At 61.1% G+C, this 13,522-nt stretch overlaps 2 protein-coding genes across 2 annotated transcripts; one reads left to right on the forward strand and one right to left on the reverse strand.

Moving 5' to 3' along the window:
- Nucleotides 1-1,085: 1,085 nt before the first annotated feature.
- On the reverse strand, nucleotides 1,086-5,807 carry TEC1 (Transcription activator TEC1). Its single transcript, XM_062767102.1, has 5 exons — nucleotides 4,718-5,807; nucleotides 4,467-4,654; nucleotides 3,770-4,225; nucleotides 3,546-3,716; nucleotides 1,086-3,479 (listed from the first exon to the last, which is right to left on the reverse strand). The coding sequence occupies exons 3-5, from the start codon at nucleotides 4,110-4,112 to the stop codon at nucleotides 1,603-1,605; spliced, it is 2,391 nt and encodes a 796-aa protein (XP_062623086.1). The 5' UTR covers nucleotides 4,113-4,225; nucleotides 4,467-4,654; nucleotides 4,718-5,807; the 3' UTR covers nucleotides 1,086-1,602.
- A 6,117-nt stretch (nucleotides 5,808-11,924) lies between these two features.
- Nucleotides 11,925-13,318, forward strand: usp101 (U1 small nuclear ribonucleoprotein; the record flags this gene model as incomplete). Its single annotated transcript, XM_062767103.1, has 4 exons — nucleotides 11,925-12,382; nucleotides 12,429-12,493; nucleotides 12,544-13,094; nucleotides 13,141-13,318. The coding sequence occupies exons 1-4, from the start codon at nucleotides 11,953-11,955 to the stop codon at nucleotides 13,316-13,318; spliced, it is 1,224 nt and encodes a 407-aa protein (XP_062623087.1). The 5' UTR covers nucleotides 11,925-11,952.
- Nucleotides 13,319-13,522: the final 204 nt, after the last annotated feature.

The raw sequence follows: 13,522 nt of genomic DNA on the forward strand, positions 1-13,522 counted from the left end.
GGTCTGTCGTCGCGTTGTGACTCGCGCGTCGCGGGGCTGCCGACCGTCCATGGGACATGGGTTCGACGCGCGCGCGCGCGTGGGGTTCCGCGCACCGGGTTCCTCTCGCGTGACACACTGAGCTGACCATGAGACGGGCACGACCAGCCAACCGGGTGACTACCGCCAGTTCCGCGACCAAACGCCAACGTCAAGGTCCCGTCCCAACTGACCGCGCAAGGGGCGGGTTCCTAGCTCTGCACTTCGCTCGGAGGTGGCACATCGGGCCGGACGACGGAGCACGGAGACGTCGTCTTGGCCCCGACGACGGGGGTGTGTGTCACCTGACGGAGCACGCCACCGTCGCGCCCGCGCGGCGATAGACACCGGCGCCGCCGGCACCATCGGGCGCCGATAATAGCAGCAGCATAGCCCAGGTCGTTAACAACCACTGAACAAGTCGGTGGCAAGAATAGGTCCTGTTGCTCGGCCTGCGGCACGCACGGCACGCATACATGCCCCGGCAGCACCGCGGCCCAACTCTTGGCGCCGGCACGTGGGCAGCGTCGTCGAGAACATCGGGGCACCCGCTGGCTACTTACCCCTTGCCCTTGCCCGTTTTGTGCAGTAGGAACAGCGCAGCAGCATGCATCACGAGAGATGTAACTGGCCGGATCAATGAGATAGATGAGGCAGATTCTGCGTCGCATGTGACGTGCACGATGTCGGGCGGCCCGCTGCGCGACGACGAGGGGGATGCTCCACTTGTGCTGGTGCGAGAGTGGCGACTGTGGCGAATGGCAAGGGCGTGTGCGTGTGTGTGCGCCACCACCGTACCCAACAAACCACTTGCGCTGCTCGCTGCACCGTCCGCCGCGCTCGCTGCATATCGCTCGTCGCTCGCCACTCGCCACCCACCCCGCATGCTTGCGCATGCCACCCCACACGGCCCGAGGAATGCACGCCAGCAAAACCACCGAGTCACCATGCCCCCGACCACGGCGCCATTCCTTCCTCCAACGCCGCCATCCGCAGCCAAGTTTCCGCCGGTCAATCCATGCCTCGTTTATCTCGAGCCGTGATAAGCCACTCTACTGCGCGCTGCATGCCAGAAAACCCACTTTGCATCAGACTCGCGCGCGCGACACGGCACACAATCCTATGGAAACAGTTGTGTCGTGACAGCTAAGGAAACGCTATTCACAGCTAACGACTACTTTACAAGTTCTTCTGCGTCGACCAACGAACGGGCTACAGATTCGCGATGGCGGGAGAGAGAGAGAGAGAGAGAGGGAGGGAGCGAGAGACAGAGAATGACAGAGAGAGAGACATGACACTAAAACCCTGATTCTTTGTTGGTGTTGTGGAAGTCGAGCTCGCCACCTTTATGGCGGCGCTGTGATCGGGGGGATATGGATGCTGGTATGCTACTGGAATCGGGTATGTCCCAGATCGCTCGCGTATGAATGACGAGTTTTTGCTTTTGAGCCGAAACGCAATTCCAGTGCGGTGAACAGTTTGATGCAGGCCATCACGGTCACAAAAGGGACGAGGGGGGGTGAAGAGTCGAGACACGGAAGAGGGGGAGTGGACCACCGAGACTTCACGTCCGAGGTAGTCGGGCTAACCAGGGAGCCAGACAAACTTGCTGGGGGTGTGCTCCTCGGCGAGAATGAGGTCGTGAACGAGTTGATCCGCCTGTACGTCTTCGGGACGAGGCGGGGATTCAAACTCGACAGGACGGCAAATGGGTACAGAGCCAGTCGTTGAATCGTCGGGCGTGATAAAGACCGAGTAGATAATGATCGCCGCGGCCGACGCCCAGTCATCGTTGGCGGTAGTTGTCGGCTGTGTGTGGAATCCCTCGCGAGCGACGCGCTGGACGAGCATGGTCATGGGGGCACCAACAGAGTTCAGCCCGTCCTGGCCTCGCTCGTCGGGCGGACCGCCCAGACGCAGTAAATGCTCGTACAGACGGGCGAGATCCGGCAAGCGAGATTGGGCTCCATACTCGCCACTAGGACGCTGGCGAAGTGGCGAAACGGTTCGCGAGTACTTAGTCGAGCCGCGAGTTTGAGCGTAGCCCGACTCGGTCGTCAGAACCCAGTCGTTGCTCCACGTGCTCGTGTCCGTCGTTTGGCGAAGCGTGGTGCGCAGTCCTAGCTCGGTAATGCGCTCCAGGAGAGCGAGGCGTGCAGTGTAGTCCTTTGGAAGAGCAAGGGGCATATCAATGTGGTAGACCGGCACGCTGGGCGCACTGGAGATGAGCTCCAGGAACGGATACCGGGCTTTCCACATGTACACCGTGTTCCACGGAAGGGGTGTAGATGAGACAATCGCGCTCGCCGGAGTAAGCGACAGCACAGTTTCGCCCGTCTGGGCAGTGAGCTCTATCGACGAAATCGCAAACGACGCCCCGCGTGTGCGAGAGACATCCCATGAAGGAGACACGCCAAACGCGCCGGACGCTGCCGACCACGGCGAAGTCGCAGACGAAGCCAAAGTGCCGTAAGCACTGGCAGTCTGGCTGGCCATGGCGCCGATCGACGGAAGCGGGAGCGACGGAAGACCGTCGCGCTGGGCGCCGCTCTGGGTCGCCAGTGTCGCCGCCGATGTCACCCATTTCGTATCGCCGTAAACTGGGCGGTCCTTCCACTCGCCGCTACTAGCGCCTGCGTTGTTGCCTGTATACGACTCCTGCAGTGGCGGTAAGGTCAAATGCTCGCCACCCAGGCCGTCGCGAAGAAGAGAGGGCTTGACGTCCTGCCAGCTGGACGGCACGGAAGCCGAAGTCGAGTGGCGGGGAGACACGGCGGTCGATCCCGACGCGTCAAAGGCAGAGTTGGTGGACGTCGGAGATCTGCTGTGCTCGCCCTCCCACACACTCCCAGGCAGAGGACGGGTAGACAATGCAGACTGCGGGGTGGAGCCGTAGGTGTAGCGGCCGGCACCATGGGCAGAGTCGCTCATCCCCGAGGCAGTGCTGGCCGCAAGAGATACCCCGTGAGGGTCAACGTCGCGAGACGACCCGAGGGGTGGGAGCGTGTGCGGTGGTGGCTGATGAACAGAAAACGGTGGTGGGAGCTGGCCCTGCTGGCGCATGCTGGGATGTGACTGCGAATATGAGTAGGCGTAGGCAGAGTCTACACCAGCATCCACAGCGTGGGAACCACCGCGTGCGTCGCGCTCTAGCTTGACCTTGTTGCCGTAGAGGCCAGAGTCGCGCTCATAGTAGCCGGGGTACTCGGACTGCGCGTTTGCCCAATAGTTGAAAGGGCGGGACGACGTCTCATTTGTAGGGGATGCCTCGTTGCCGCGAGCCTCGAGATCAACTAGCCACTGAGGCTTTGGCGCGTTGGCGAGGTCTGTGCCAACAGGGTAGTTGATGATGTTGTAGATGGTTTCGGGGAATGGATAGTTTTCAATGACATTGGCGGTCGAGTTTTCTGCAGGATCGTCTCCACCTCGGGCCTTGTCCTCGAAGGTGAAGATCTCCTTGTCTTAAGAAACATACGTCAGCACAGCCCATCAGTGAGGAGGATCAGTCCTCGAGGTCGTTCACTCACAAGGAGGTGGGACCTTGTCCTTGAGCACCTGGGAATGACTAGAGATCTGCTTGCGGTTGTACATGCGCTGGGTGGCCAGAGTGCAGATGGCAGCGATCAGCTCATTGCGCCCTAGAGGTCGGCCAAAGAACTTGATCTTGGTACGTCCGTTTGGGGGAATACTTGCCACACCTGCAAGGGTTAGCTGGAAGATTGTGGCAAGGAGGCGCTCAAACGCCACTTACACGTGCAAAACGCCAGTTCGGCCCTAGGGAACCAGATTTCGGACACTTTGGATCTCCGCTGAACCTTGCGCCTCTTCTTGGCTCGTGCGACAGCGGCGTGAGAACTGTCGTTGCGCGTGTCCAGTTCGAGTGGATCAGATGAGCCCACGTCGAGTGGTGTGACGCCACGCCCAACGCCATGCACATTACCGTGGTCCACGGGTGCGCCCAGGTCGGGCGCTGGCCACCTCCCCACGACGTGAAGGTAGAGCGTTTCTGGTGTACAGGTTGGGAAACTTGCCGCCCCCGAACTGGCAGGAACGGCAGGGACCCCTAGTGCAGTGTCTGCCTGAGCGCTTGCCATTGTCGTCGGCACGAGAACGTCGACTGGCAGAGCCGACTGTTGGTGCAGCAGCGCGCTCAGGTAGACGGAAAGCCGCTGGTCTCCAAAGCTGATGGGAAGGCCTGTGGGGTGGCCAGTTGTAGTCAGTCACGGAACAAACACAAAAAAAACCGAAGTGGGGTGGGATGGAGGGTCGGAAGTGGGGCCTGGGGTAATGGAGGATGGATGGTGACGGAGGCTGTTACCGAGGTACAAGGGACAAGAGGACGGCACCACCGACGCGCGCCGCGGCCATAACCATGACGTTTTACGTTGTTTTTGTTTTCCCAGCGTTTCGCCACCACCCCCCGCCGCTACCACGGAGGCGACACTCACCAGCGACGGCCTCGTTGAGAACGGGGCCTTCTTTCTCCACAATGATCCCTCCCTCCCCCCCACGGCTATGGTTGGAGTGGTTATGTGACCACTCTGTCGCAGGGCGACCCACTTTTGTCGGATACGTCGTGCTGTCGGGAATGGTTCGGCCCACTTTGCCGCCAGTGTACGCACCAGTGGAATGGAGTCTAGAAGGGGGTTGTGTTAGCTTGATTACCAAGATTCGCGGCTTCAAGTGGGCAGTGTCGCACCTTGAAGAGATGGTGATGATGTGTATGCGGTTGAGGAGGAATTGAGACTTGTCAACGAGGCGGTATGGAACGACTTGTAAGCCGAGTCGAAAGGGTCGAGAATTGGGGGTTGGATAGGAGGGCGGGGGGGCGGCGGCTAGGGGATGCGCAGTATTGTGTGCGTTGAGGGCGAGATGGTGGCTTAGCACAATGGTATGCCGTCGGAGGATGGAGAGAGGGTAGATGGGTGGTTTTGAGGACAGACGGATGCCACAGCAGTAGTGTGTGTCGGAATGTTTGAGTGATATGAGGATGGCTGAGAACGGCCAGGAATGGTCTTGCACGAGGGTTGGGGGGGGGGGGGGACGGGGGGATGGCGTTGGGGTAGCCAAAAGAACAGGTGCCCGGCGAGACTCTGCTCTTGTCGAGAGGGTACGAGATGGGATGAGGAATGGAGCGAGACAAGGCTGCGGGCTAACTAACGGGGGTGGGTGGCACGGGATATACAAGTACCTTTTACCCCGAGCAGGAGTCGTGGGTTTGTCTGCGGTCTCGGCTGCTGGCAGGCGTGGCGCAAGACGCACGAGACGTGGAGAGAGGGACAGAGAGAGTGTGAGTGGGAGGCGATGGCACGGACGGCGGTCCGCCGGGAGATGCCTTGGTTGGCCGTGTGATTCCGCAGTCTATGGGGTAGGGGGCACGCGGAGCCGGAGGTGAAGGGCAAGGGGGGCGGAGATGGTCGTAACGTTCGTGAGAGACGGGGGGTGGGCCCGTTGGTGATGCCGCGCCGCCGAGTTTGGGCCGCGCGCGTGCGGGTTGTCGATGGGCGGTATTGGGCCTGGGGACTGTTTCAAGATTGGTTTTACTGGTTGGTGGCCCAGGTAGGTCGACGACCAAAATAGTGGGAGCAGCGGAGGCGCCGAGATAGAGCCAGATTGGGTCGTCGGGAAGCCAACGGCCGGCCGTCGTATGTGCTAGACTTGCCCCCGTGGTCAGTGTCTGCTCAGGTCTGCTCTGGGAGAGTTTGGGTGTGGACGACTTGGGCAAGGACGATAGGCCCTCGATGCCTCCGGGGAATGTTGGTGGGCCTTGGCCCGCGCCTTGCCCTCGGGTCTCGGTCCTGTCGCCTTTGAAAGACTTGGCAACCACGACAGCCCTAGTGGCTAAACACAGGAGGTGATGCCGACATACGAAAAGTCTACTAGTGCGTTTTGATATCCTCACAACCCAGGGTGTGAGGCGCGCGGTTGATGCCCCGGAGATGAGAGCCGAGGAGAGGGCCGAGAGCTTGCTTCGAGTTGGGGCGGGCGGCACGGGGCAAGAGAGAGGTCGGGTTGAGCCCTAAAGGCTGGAGGCCAGAGGAGGGGTGGGTGGGGGAAGGATCAAGGCGCGGCAGACGGCGGTGGCGAGACTGAGGCGTGCACGAGGTGGACCGCGGACGCGTGTTGCCCGATGGGTTGTACTAGAAGGGTGGAGTGGGGTGGGTGGGTGGGATAAAGGCGTCCGCTGCGTGTGTGGATGGGCGTGTGTGTGTGTGTGCACCTTGATAAAGAATTAAGAGTGACGTGACGTGACCCCGGGGGGGGGGGGGCGACGAGGAGAGACGACTTGTTGTTTTGGGTGTTCTGGCTGGCTGGGTGGGTGGGTGGTTGACTTGGCTTGGACGGTTTGTACCTTGTTGCGTTGCGGAGGACCCGATTGACAACAGCCGCCGCCGCCGCCGCCGCCGACGACGACGACGTGATGCGTGGCGTGGCGTTGTGAGAGTGCGTGAGTGAGTGAGAGGCAGAGGCCGAGTGTCTCAAGCACGTCGTCTCTGTTCTCAAACAAAGTCAGGAGATGTCGTAGAGACCAGTCGACACCGTCTATGCTTCCTTTCGGGGGTAAATCTCCTAATGAAGATCGCGCGCGAGTAGCTCGCGGTAATCTCCTCGCGGCGCCAAGAGTGACAAGACTTGCTCTGCTGCACACTCACACGCACACACACACAGACTGACGCACAACGCCCACGCGCCCCGCATCAACCACCGTCACCGGCGCCATGATTGCGGTCATCGCAGGTCGCCGAGGCGGCGTGAGGCGGCGGCGGAGGCGGCGCCCCCCACGCCCCCCCACGGCCGCCCCAAGTCGCCCAGTCGCCCCCTACAGTACATTGTGCCCAGCAGCGCGGCCCACGCGTTGTCGCATGTGTGGTCGTCGTCGTCGACGCCGTGCATTGTGTGAACCTCAATATCTCAATGCTCTATTCGGTCTTTGGTGCTGTCATGCTGCTGATGCTGCTGCCAAAGCTGGGGCACGCGTCGCGAACCCGCCCCCACCGACCCGCGGTTCCCCGTTCCCACAACCACAGGTATCACGGTTCCAAGCAAGCCGCCGCCCACATCCCAGCCAAGCCGCCCCCACCACCCCGACCACCCCGGCCGCCCCGCCGCCCTGGACCGGCCGCCTGTCGCCTGCGCTTGTGCCAGCAGACACATATGCACACACACAACCCAATCACGCCCCCTTCTGTCCCTGGCCCTGGCACTGACTGACTGGCCTTGGGCATCAAATAGAGCCGACTAACCCGTCATCCCAGGTGTACCGTTTTGGACCTCCTTTAGTCTGCTTTACCACCGTCACATGCTGCAACATACGTACGTTAGGCGTACCTGGCCCTTCTCGCTCCCTTTCGGATCGGGCGAACCAGCGGGCAGCGACGAGGCAGCATCAATACCCCAAGGGACGAGCCGCGCCGCGCCGCGCCGTGAGGCGCAATATAGCTGATCAAGTCGACGCCCCCGCTCACTTGTATTGGATATTGACTGCGCCACCCGCCTCTGACCAACTTGAAATTGGGCTCGCCGTGAGAGAGAGAGATCAGAATGCGCGCGCACAAAAAACCTAGATCAAAGCGCGCACTGCTTCTCGCGCTTTCCTAGATGTACTGCGCTGGTACATCGCTTCTGGTCGGTACCGTCAGATGGAGACGTCGCGGTCTGTTACGCCTGCATCGTCCGCCCAGATCCAAGGGCTGGCTGGGGCTGGGGCTGGGGCCTGGGAGACGAGGCGCTCTCCTTGTTTGGCGGCGCAGCTGCGAAAGGGAGGGGATGTCTCCGACAAGACGGGCGCGCGGCGCATGCTTGTGTTGCTGGTTGCTGCTCGCAAGCGCAAGAGCGCGCGCATGTGGCCGACGTCTCGAGGTCAAATGGATCGGACAAAAGGTACAGCCAGAGATGCTTCGGACCCAGGGTCGTGGGTCACCTGGGGGCCGACAAGGCTATTGTGACACGCAGGGGGGGGGGGGGGGCAGCAGGGTGGGCAGCGAGCGAGCGAGCGGGCGTCGGCTCTGACGCTGGCCCGTCGAGGTCGGTCCTCATGCTGCATCCGGGGAAAGCATGTGCCCTGTGACAACAGTTACATACAGCAGAGTCGACGACTGGGGCAGGGTGGACGCAGACACAAAACCCTGCAGGGACATCTGCATGTGATCAAGTGGGTGGGCTGCTGTATGCTAAACTGAGAATAGAGTGGGGGAGCCTGCCTCGAGACAATGCCAACATTCCTTGGGTCCATGTGGCGGACGGGCGACGTCTGGGCAACCGACCATTGACATACCCCGATGTCCGTCTCCACGACGCAACCAACTGCTATTGGCACTCTGCACTCTCTGGTGTGTAATTAACCCCCCCATGTCGTCAGCTCGAGCATTATCGGTTCTTGCCGCGACGACGCTAGCCATAGTTTTTTGTGCGGCAGTGCGGCAGTGCCCAGACAGACGGACACTTGTCGTACGTGTACGTTTGATGTCAAATCGGCGCCAAACCCAACCTGTACGATCGCAGTGCCGGCAGATCAGCTGCCAAGTTGGCCGAGTGGGTATTCACGTCGAGAAAGAGGGCGAGCGTGATTCGTGGAATCGATCGCGGCGGGCCGTCCGCGGCATGCGAAAGGATGCGAAACGCATTCGAGGCCTTCGTGGCAACCTGTCGGTCAGTTGGTCGGTCAACGCTGTCCTGTCTCCTCTTGCTGTGCGAAGGCCCCTCTTCTTTCTGCTGCTTGTCCGTAATGCAGGCCCTCGAGTGGGTCATCACGTACGTGTGCCGTTCGTCCCATGACCCCACGCGTCTTGGGCCATCACAGTCGGAAGCGACTACTGGCGTTAAAGTCGGCGGGCGCCGGTACGATGGCAACCGGGAGTCCACTGTGCCGTGCCGTCTTAGTTCGAGCAGATGGCTGTGCGGCGTCTTTTCTCACGCTGGTTGCCGCGCTTCCAAGCGCCTTGCTTGTGAGTTTCGAAAGCGTATACAGTAGCATGCGACTTGACCTCTGGGCCTACGGCGAACAGCGACGACGACGGTTACGACGCCGGGCAGGATCCGGGCATCACCTCGGACGGGGCTAGTCACAGCCTTGTCGTAGCTCGCTCAGCCCCGACGTGACGTGGAAAAGGACGGTAATCCCGCACTCCGTACCCAGAATCCGATGGCAGCCAAGGCCGCCGAAAGCGGTGGGTTTAGCTAGTGCGTGTTCCGTGTTCCGCCGCACGCCCGTTCGGCATGTGCTCGGCATGCTACGTGGCCTTGTCGAGGGGGGTGTTCCTATTGGAGCGTGGAAGTACCTCGGCGCTATCACACCGATAAGAGACCGAGCGGCGAGTTTATTACGGTTGCCGCGGTGCAACCGCGGTCAGCAGACTGCATGCCCCATGGTCGGAGCCGGCGCGCGATTGGGTGTGTATGGGCTGCGAGGTCCACGTTCCTCGCCCATGCCGATGCCCCTGTCGTTCGGCAGCTAGCGATGCAAGAAGGTTTGGTCGCTCGGGTTGCGCGGGCCACTCTCTCTTGCTCGTCGAGTCTCTCGTGCTCTTCTGCCCCACAGCCGTGTACCTTGGATCTAAGGCTAACGCGGTCTCGGCCCCGGTGCCAATTTACATACGGCATAAGCTCACCCGTGGGGTTGTCGACGTCTTTGAAGCGGTTAGTCATGCCCTAGCCCCCTGCGTCGCGGGGACATGTGCTTGCACAGTTGGGAGGTGTGAGAAGGCACCACAAACACAGCACGCACATGACTGCGTAGTTGGCAATCGGTGTGCTGTTTTGGATGCTGAGAGATACGAATTCATCGAGTGGTATCCACGTTGCGGCAAGTGGGCTTCTGCGAGGTGCATGTGATCAGTGTGCATGTGGGTTTCGGCGTCATGGCCGCGCTGTCGTTGTTTCCGATGAGCCGGGTTCACCGACGTCGGAACTAGGCAACGCAGTAGAGGGTGGATCTAACAATCTGTCCAAATTAAGATCCGAATCTAAGTGGAATGGGATACCGTGTGGCAGTCACTGGGCTGCAAGCTCTAAGAGACGACGAATGCATGGATACTCACTGTACTGCACAAGCCGCACGGCGTACGAACAGCTGCCATCTGTGGCACCGGTGCGTTGCTATGAGCAGCTTGGACGTGCCACTTCAGGGCGGACTCGGGGCGGCGACCCTCCTCGCCGCCACGGCCACATCGCCACAAGCAAGCAAACGCACACATGTATCGGGGCAAGCAGTGCATCCGACTCGCTTGCACTATCTTGGGCGCTGGCGGCACGGCCCTGGCGATCAGCGGCGCTCCGAGCTGACGCCGGGGTCGGAGTAGCGGCAAGGGCCGGCGCTCAAACGCCGGTATCGCCCCCGCACCCGCCGCCACGCTCGGTTGCTCGCCCCCGCCCAGCTCGCCCCTCTACCGACTACGCCGTCGCTATCTATCCGTGCGAACGGTCCGTAGCCGCTATCGCATCTGGCGCATTCCTCCCGGCGGAACCATGGCGATGGGCAACGCGTATCATATGGATCCTGGGTGCCATGTTTGCCTCGGCTGCCGATGCCCATCTCGATAGCGGTTGAAAGGGCTGCGACGGGATGGCCGTTGTGTTTGGTGACGCATGCCATCGTGACACAGCAGTCGCACTAGCCCAGAGATCAGAGTTACAGATCAGATCAGATCAAGTCAGATCGGTCCGTTTCGACGTGATACCGGCACACGGCCATTGCTTGTCCGTGGCGGTTAGTGTAGTCAGTGTTCAGTGTCCGCACTGCAGATCCACATCTGGATCTCATCGCCGGCTCCGTTATCGCTCCCTTCTCGCGTCTTTTATCCCTTCCAGTGGTCCGTGTGCACAGCAGTACCAAATCCGAATATCCGATCAGGCGTAGCACGCTGGTCCGTGCCCCGCCACCCCGCCACCACGCCACACCAGCACGAGCGGGAGTGGAAACCCGAACTCGCCTCCTTTTCCGACGTCCACCACAGCCTAACCTCACGCAGGCCTCTGGCACGGGTGTGACGCCCCGCTCGAGCCTCCTCGTGACGCAAGCACCACCACCCCAGATCCTAGGTCCGCACCGACTCCTTTTCCACCGGCCGCTTGCTGGATCCAGTATCGAACAGCGGACAGGGCCGGTACCGAACAGAAGCATGGCCACCTTTGGTGCGAGGGTGGGTGACCCTGTTGTACTGCGACGAGGATGACGACACTCAGGCGGTCGTGTCAATGCGCAGGGATGACGCCGAGGCGTGGTGGGCTACAGCGCCTCGAAGACGTCGACGACAACGGCGGATCTCATCGGTTCGTCTCTGCGGGCAAGCTTCGTTTGGCAAATGTGAGACACTGCAACGTGTTGTGGTCCATACTCGCCCCATTCTGTCATGGGTTGGCCGCGGCCAAGTAAGCCAACAGGAGAGGGCCGTTGTTCAAGGGGGTCAGTCGTGCGACGGATGACTGTTGGAAGGGACATGTTGAATGGTCAGGTTCTCCATCTCGTCAGGTCCAATTGGCCCCACTGCTGGGATGGGGTTTGAAGGACTGAATAGCCATCGATGTTGTCTCAGTCATTCGCCGGAGTCGACGAATGCAGGCACATTGAAGGTCAGTGGCACCTGACGAGCTCGGCGGGTTGAAGGAGACTGCGGAGACCCAGTCACCGCGGCTGGCTGGGCGGCTGGTACAGTGTTCAGCCTAGATGTTCAGCCTAGAAGCACCTCCATCCATCCTTACCTCAAGCATACCCAGCGTGATTCCAGCAGCAGACTTGATGTTGCTGGTGTCAAGACCATCGTGACGCGACTGTCTCGAACCTCGGCTGATGGTGGTTCAAGTGCCACATCCGGCGTTACCTCCACCGCCGGATCCTTCAACGCGCCTCCATCTCTGTTGTCATTTCGAGGCCCACTGTAGATATTGTCTTTCAACCATCTTGCATTGCATTGCATTGCTGCACTCTACACTCCCAACATGACTGCATTGCTGCCGCCCAATCTCCTGCGGCTGTTCGCACCACGGCCGCAGCCGCCATACCTCAAGCCGCTCACGAAGGAGCCCTCGATCCGCGGCCCCGACAAGCTCGACGGCATTTCGAGCATCGTCAAGCGTCTGCGCGAAGAAGCCGAGGAAGCCGAGTACCAGGAAGGCCTGGAGGACAAGCCCAAGGTCAAGGCGGACGAGGACGGCGAGGACAAGAAGGCCGAGCTGCAGCAGCAAATGGACGTTGACGGCGAGGACGGCGAAGTCAAGGAGGTCGTCAAGAAGGAGGTGCCAAAGGGCAAGGGGAAGAAGAAGGACCCTATCGCCGCTGCGGGTGTTATTGGGCAAGAGGCCGTCAAGATGCGCCGAGAGCTGAGAAAAAAGCGCAAGGAGGAGTACAAGAAGAGCTCGGAGAAGCAGTGTAAGTGGTGCAGGAGGGAGTCACGAGGGCAGCGCTGACATGGCAGGGGACCCCAACCACGACAGCCACGTCGGCGGTGACCCGTACAAGACGCTCTTCATCTCGCGATTGGTGTGTATTAGCCGCATGCTCGCAGGGGATTGTAACTGACAAAGCCACAGTCATCCAAGGCGACCGAGACGGACCTGCAACAGGAGTTTGATGTCTACGGCAAGATCGACAAGATCCACATCATCCGCGACCGCAAGGGCAAGAGCAGGAACTATGCGTTTATCGTGTATGAGCGCGAGCGCGACATGAAAGCGGCATACAAGGACGCAGACGGCATTCCAATTCACCACAAGAAGATTGTCGTCGACGTCGAGCGAGGACGCACCGTCAAGGGCTGGAAGCCACGAAAGCTCGGCGGCGGACTGGGAGGTCGACCCAAGCCAGTCGACCCGGCAACACAGTTCGGCTTTGGCGGGCCACCTGGTGGTGGATTCCGGGGTGGATTCCGTGGTGGCTTCCGCGGCGGGTTCCGTGGAGGACCACCTGGAGGTGGTGGATTCCGCGGCGGAGGAGGAGGTTTCCGCGGTGGACCGCCCGGCGGCGGCGGCGGCTTCCGCGGCGGGTACGGTGGTGGCGGACCACCTGGAGGAGGAGGCTTTGGTGGTCCTCGCGGACCTCCAGGGGGCGGATTCGGCGGCGGAGGTGGCGGCGGTGGCTACGGGTGAGTAAATCCAGTCGTGTGACTGATCAAGCTGACATTGTATTAGTGGCCCACCTGGCGGCGGCGGTGGTGGTGGTGGCTATGGCGGATCGAACGGTTACGGCGACGGCCCTGGCGGAGGCGGTGGCTTCAAGAGGGAGTACGGCGCCCCCGGCGGTGGTGGAGGGTATGGAGGCGGCGGCAGCAGCTACGACGACCGCGACTCGAAGCGGCCACGATACTAGATCAGTCGTGCGTCGCCGAGGATGTGTAGGTAGGGCGGGGATGTGGGGCAGACGTGCAGCGCGCGCGAGCGCGCAAGATGCCGTGACACTGCGGCCAGGTCAAGTATGTACTAGCACTGTGGGTTCAACTCACCAGGCTTCGATGTCAAGAGTAGCAAGCGAGCGTTGGTAGATGGTAGGTGGTAGGCGGTAGGTTGCACGCGT

The sequence above is a fragment of the Vanrija pseudolonga genome, chromosome 1 (assembly GCF_020906515.1).
Source record: "Vanrija pseudolonga chromosome 1, complete sequence".
NCBI classification, from domain to species: Eukaryota; Fungi; Basidiomycota; class Tremellomycetes; order Trichosporonales; family Trichosporonaceae; genus Vanrija; species Vanrija pseudolonga.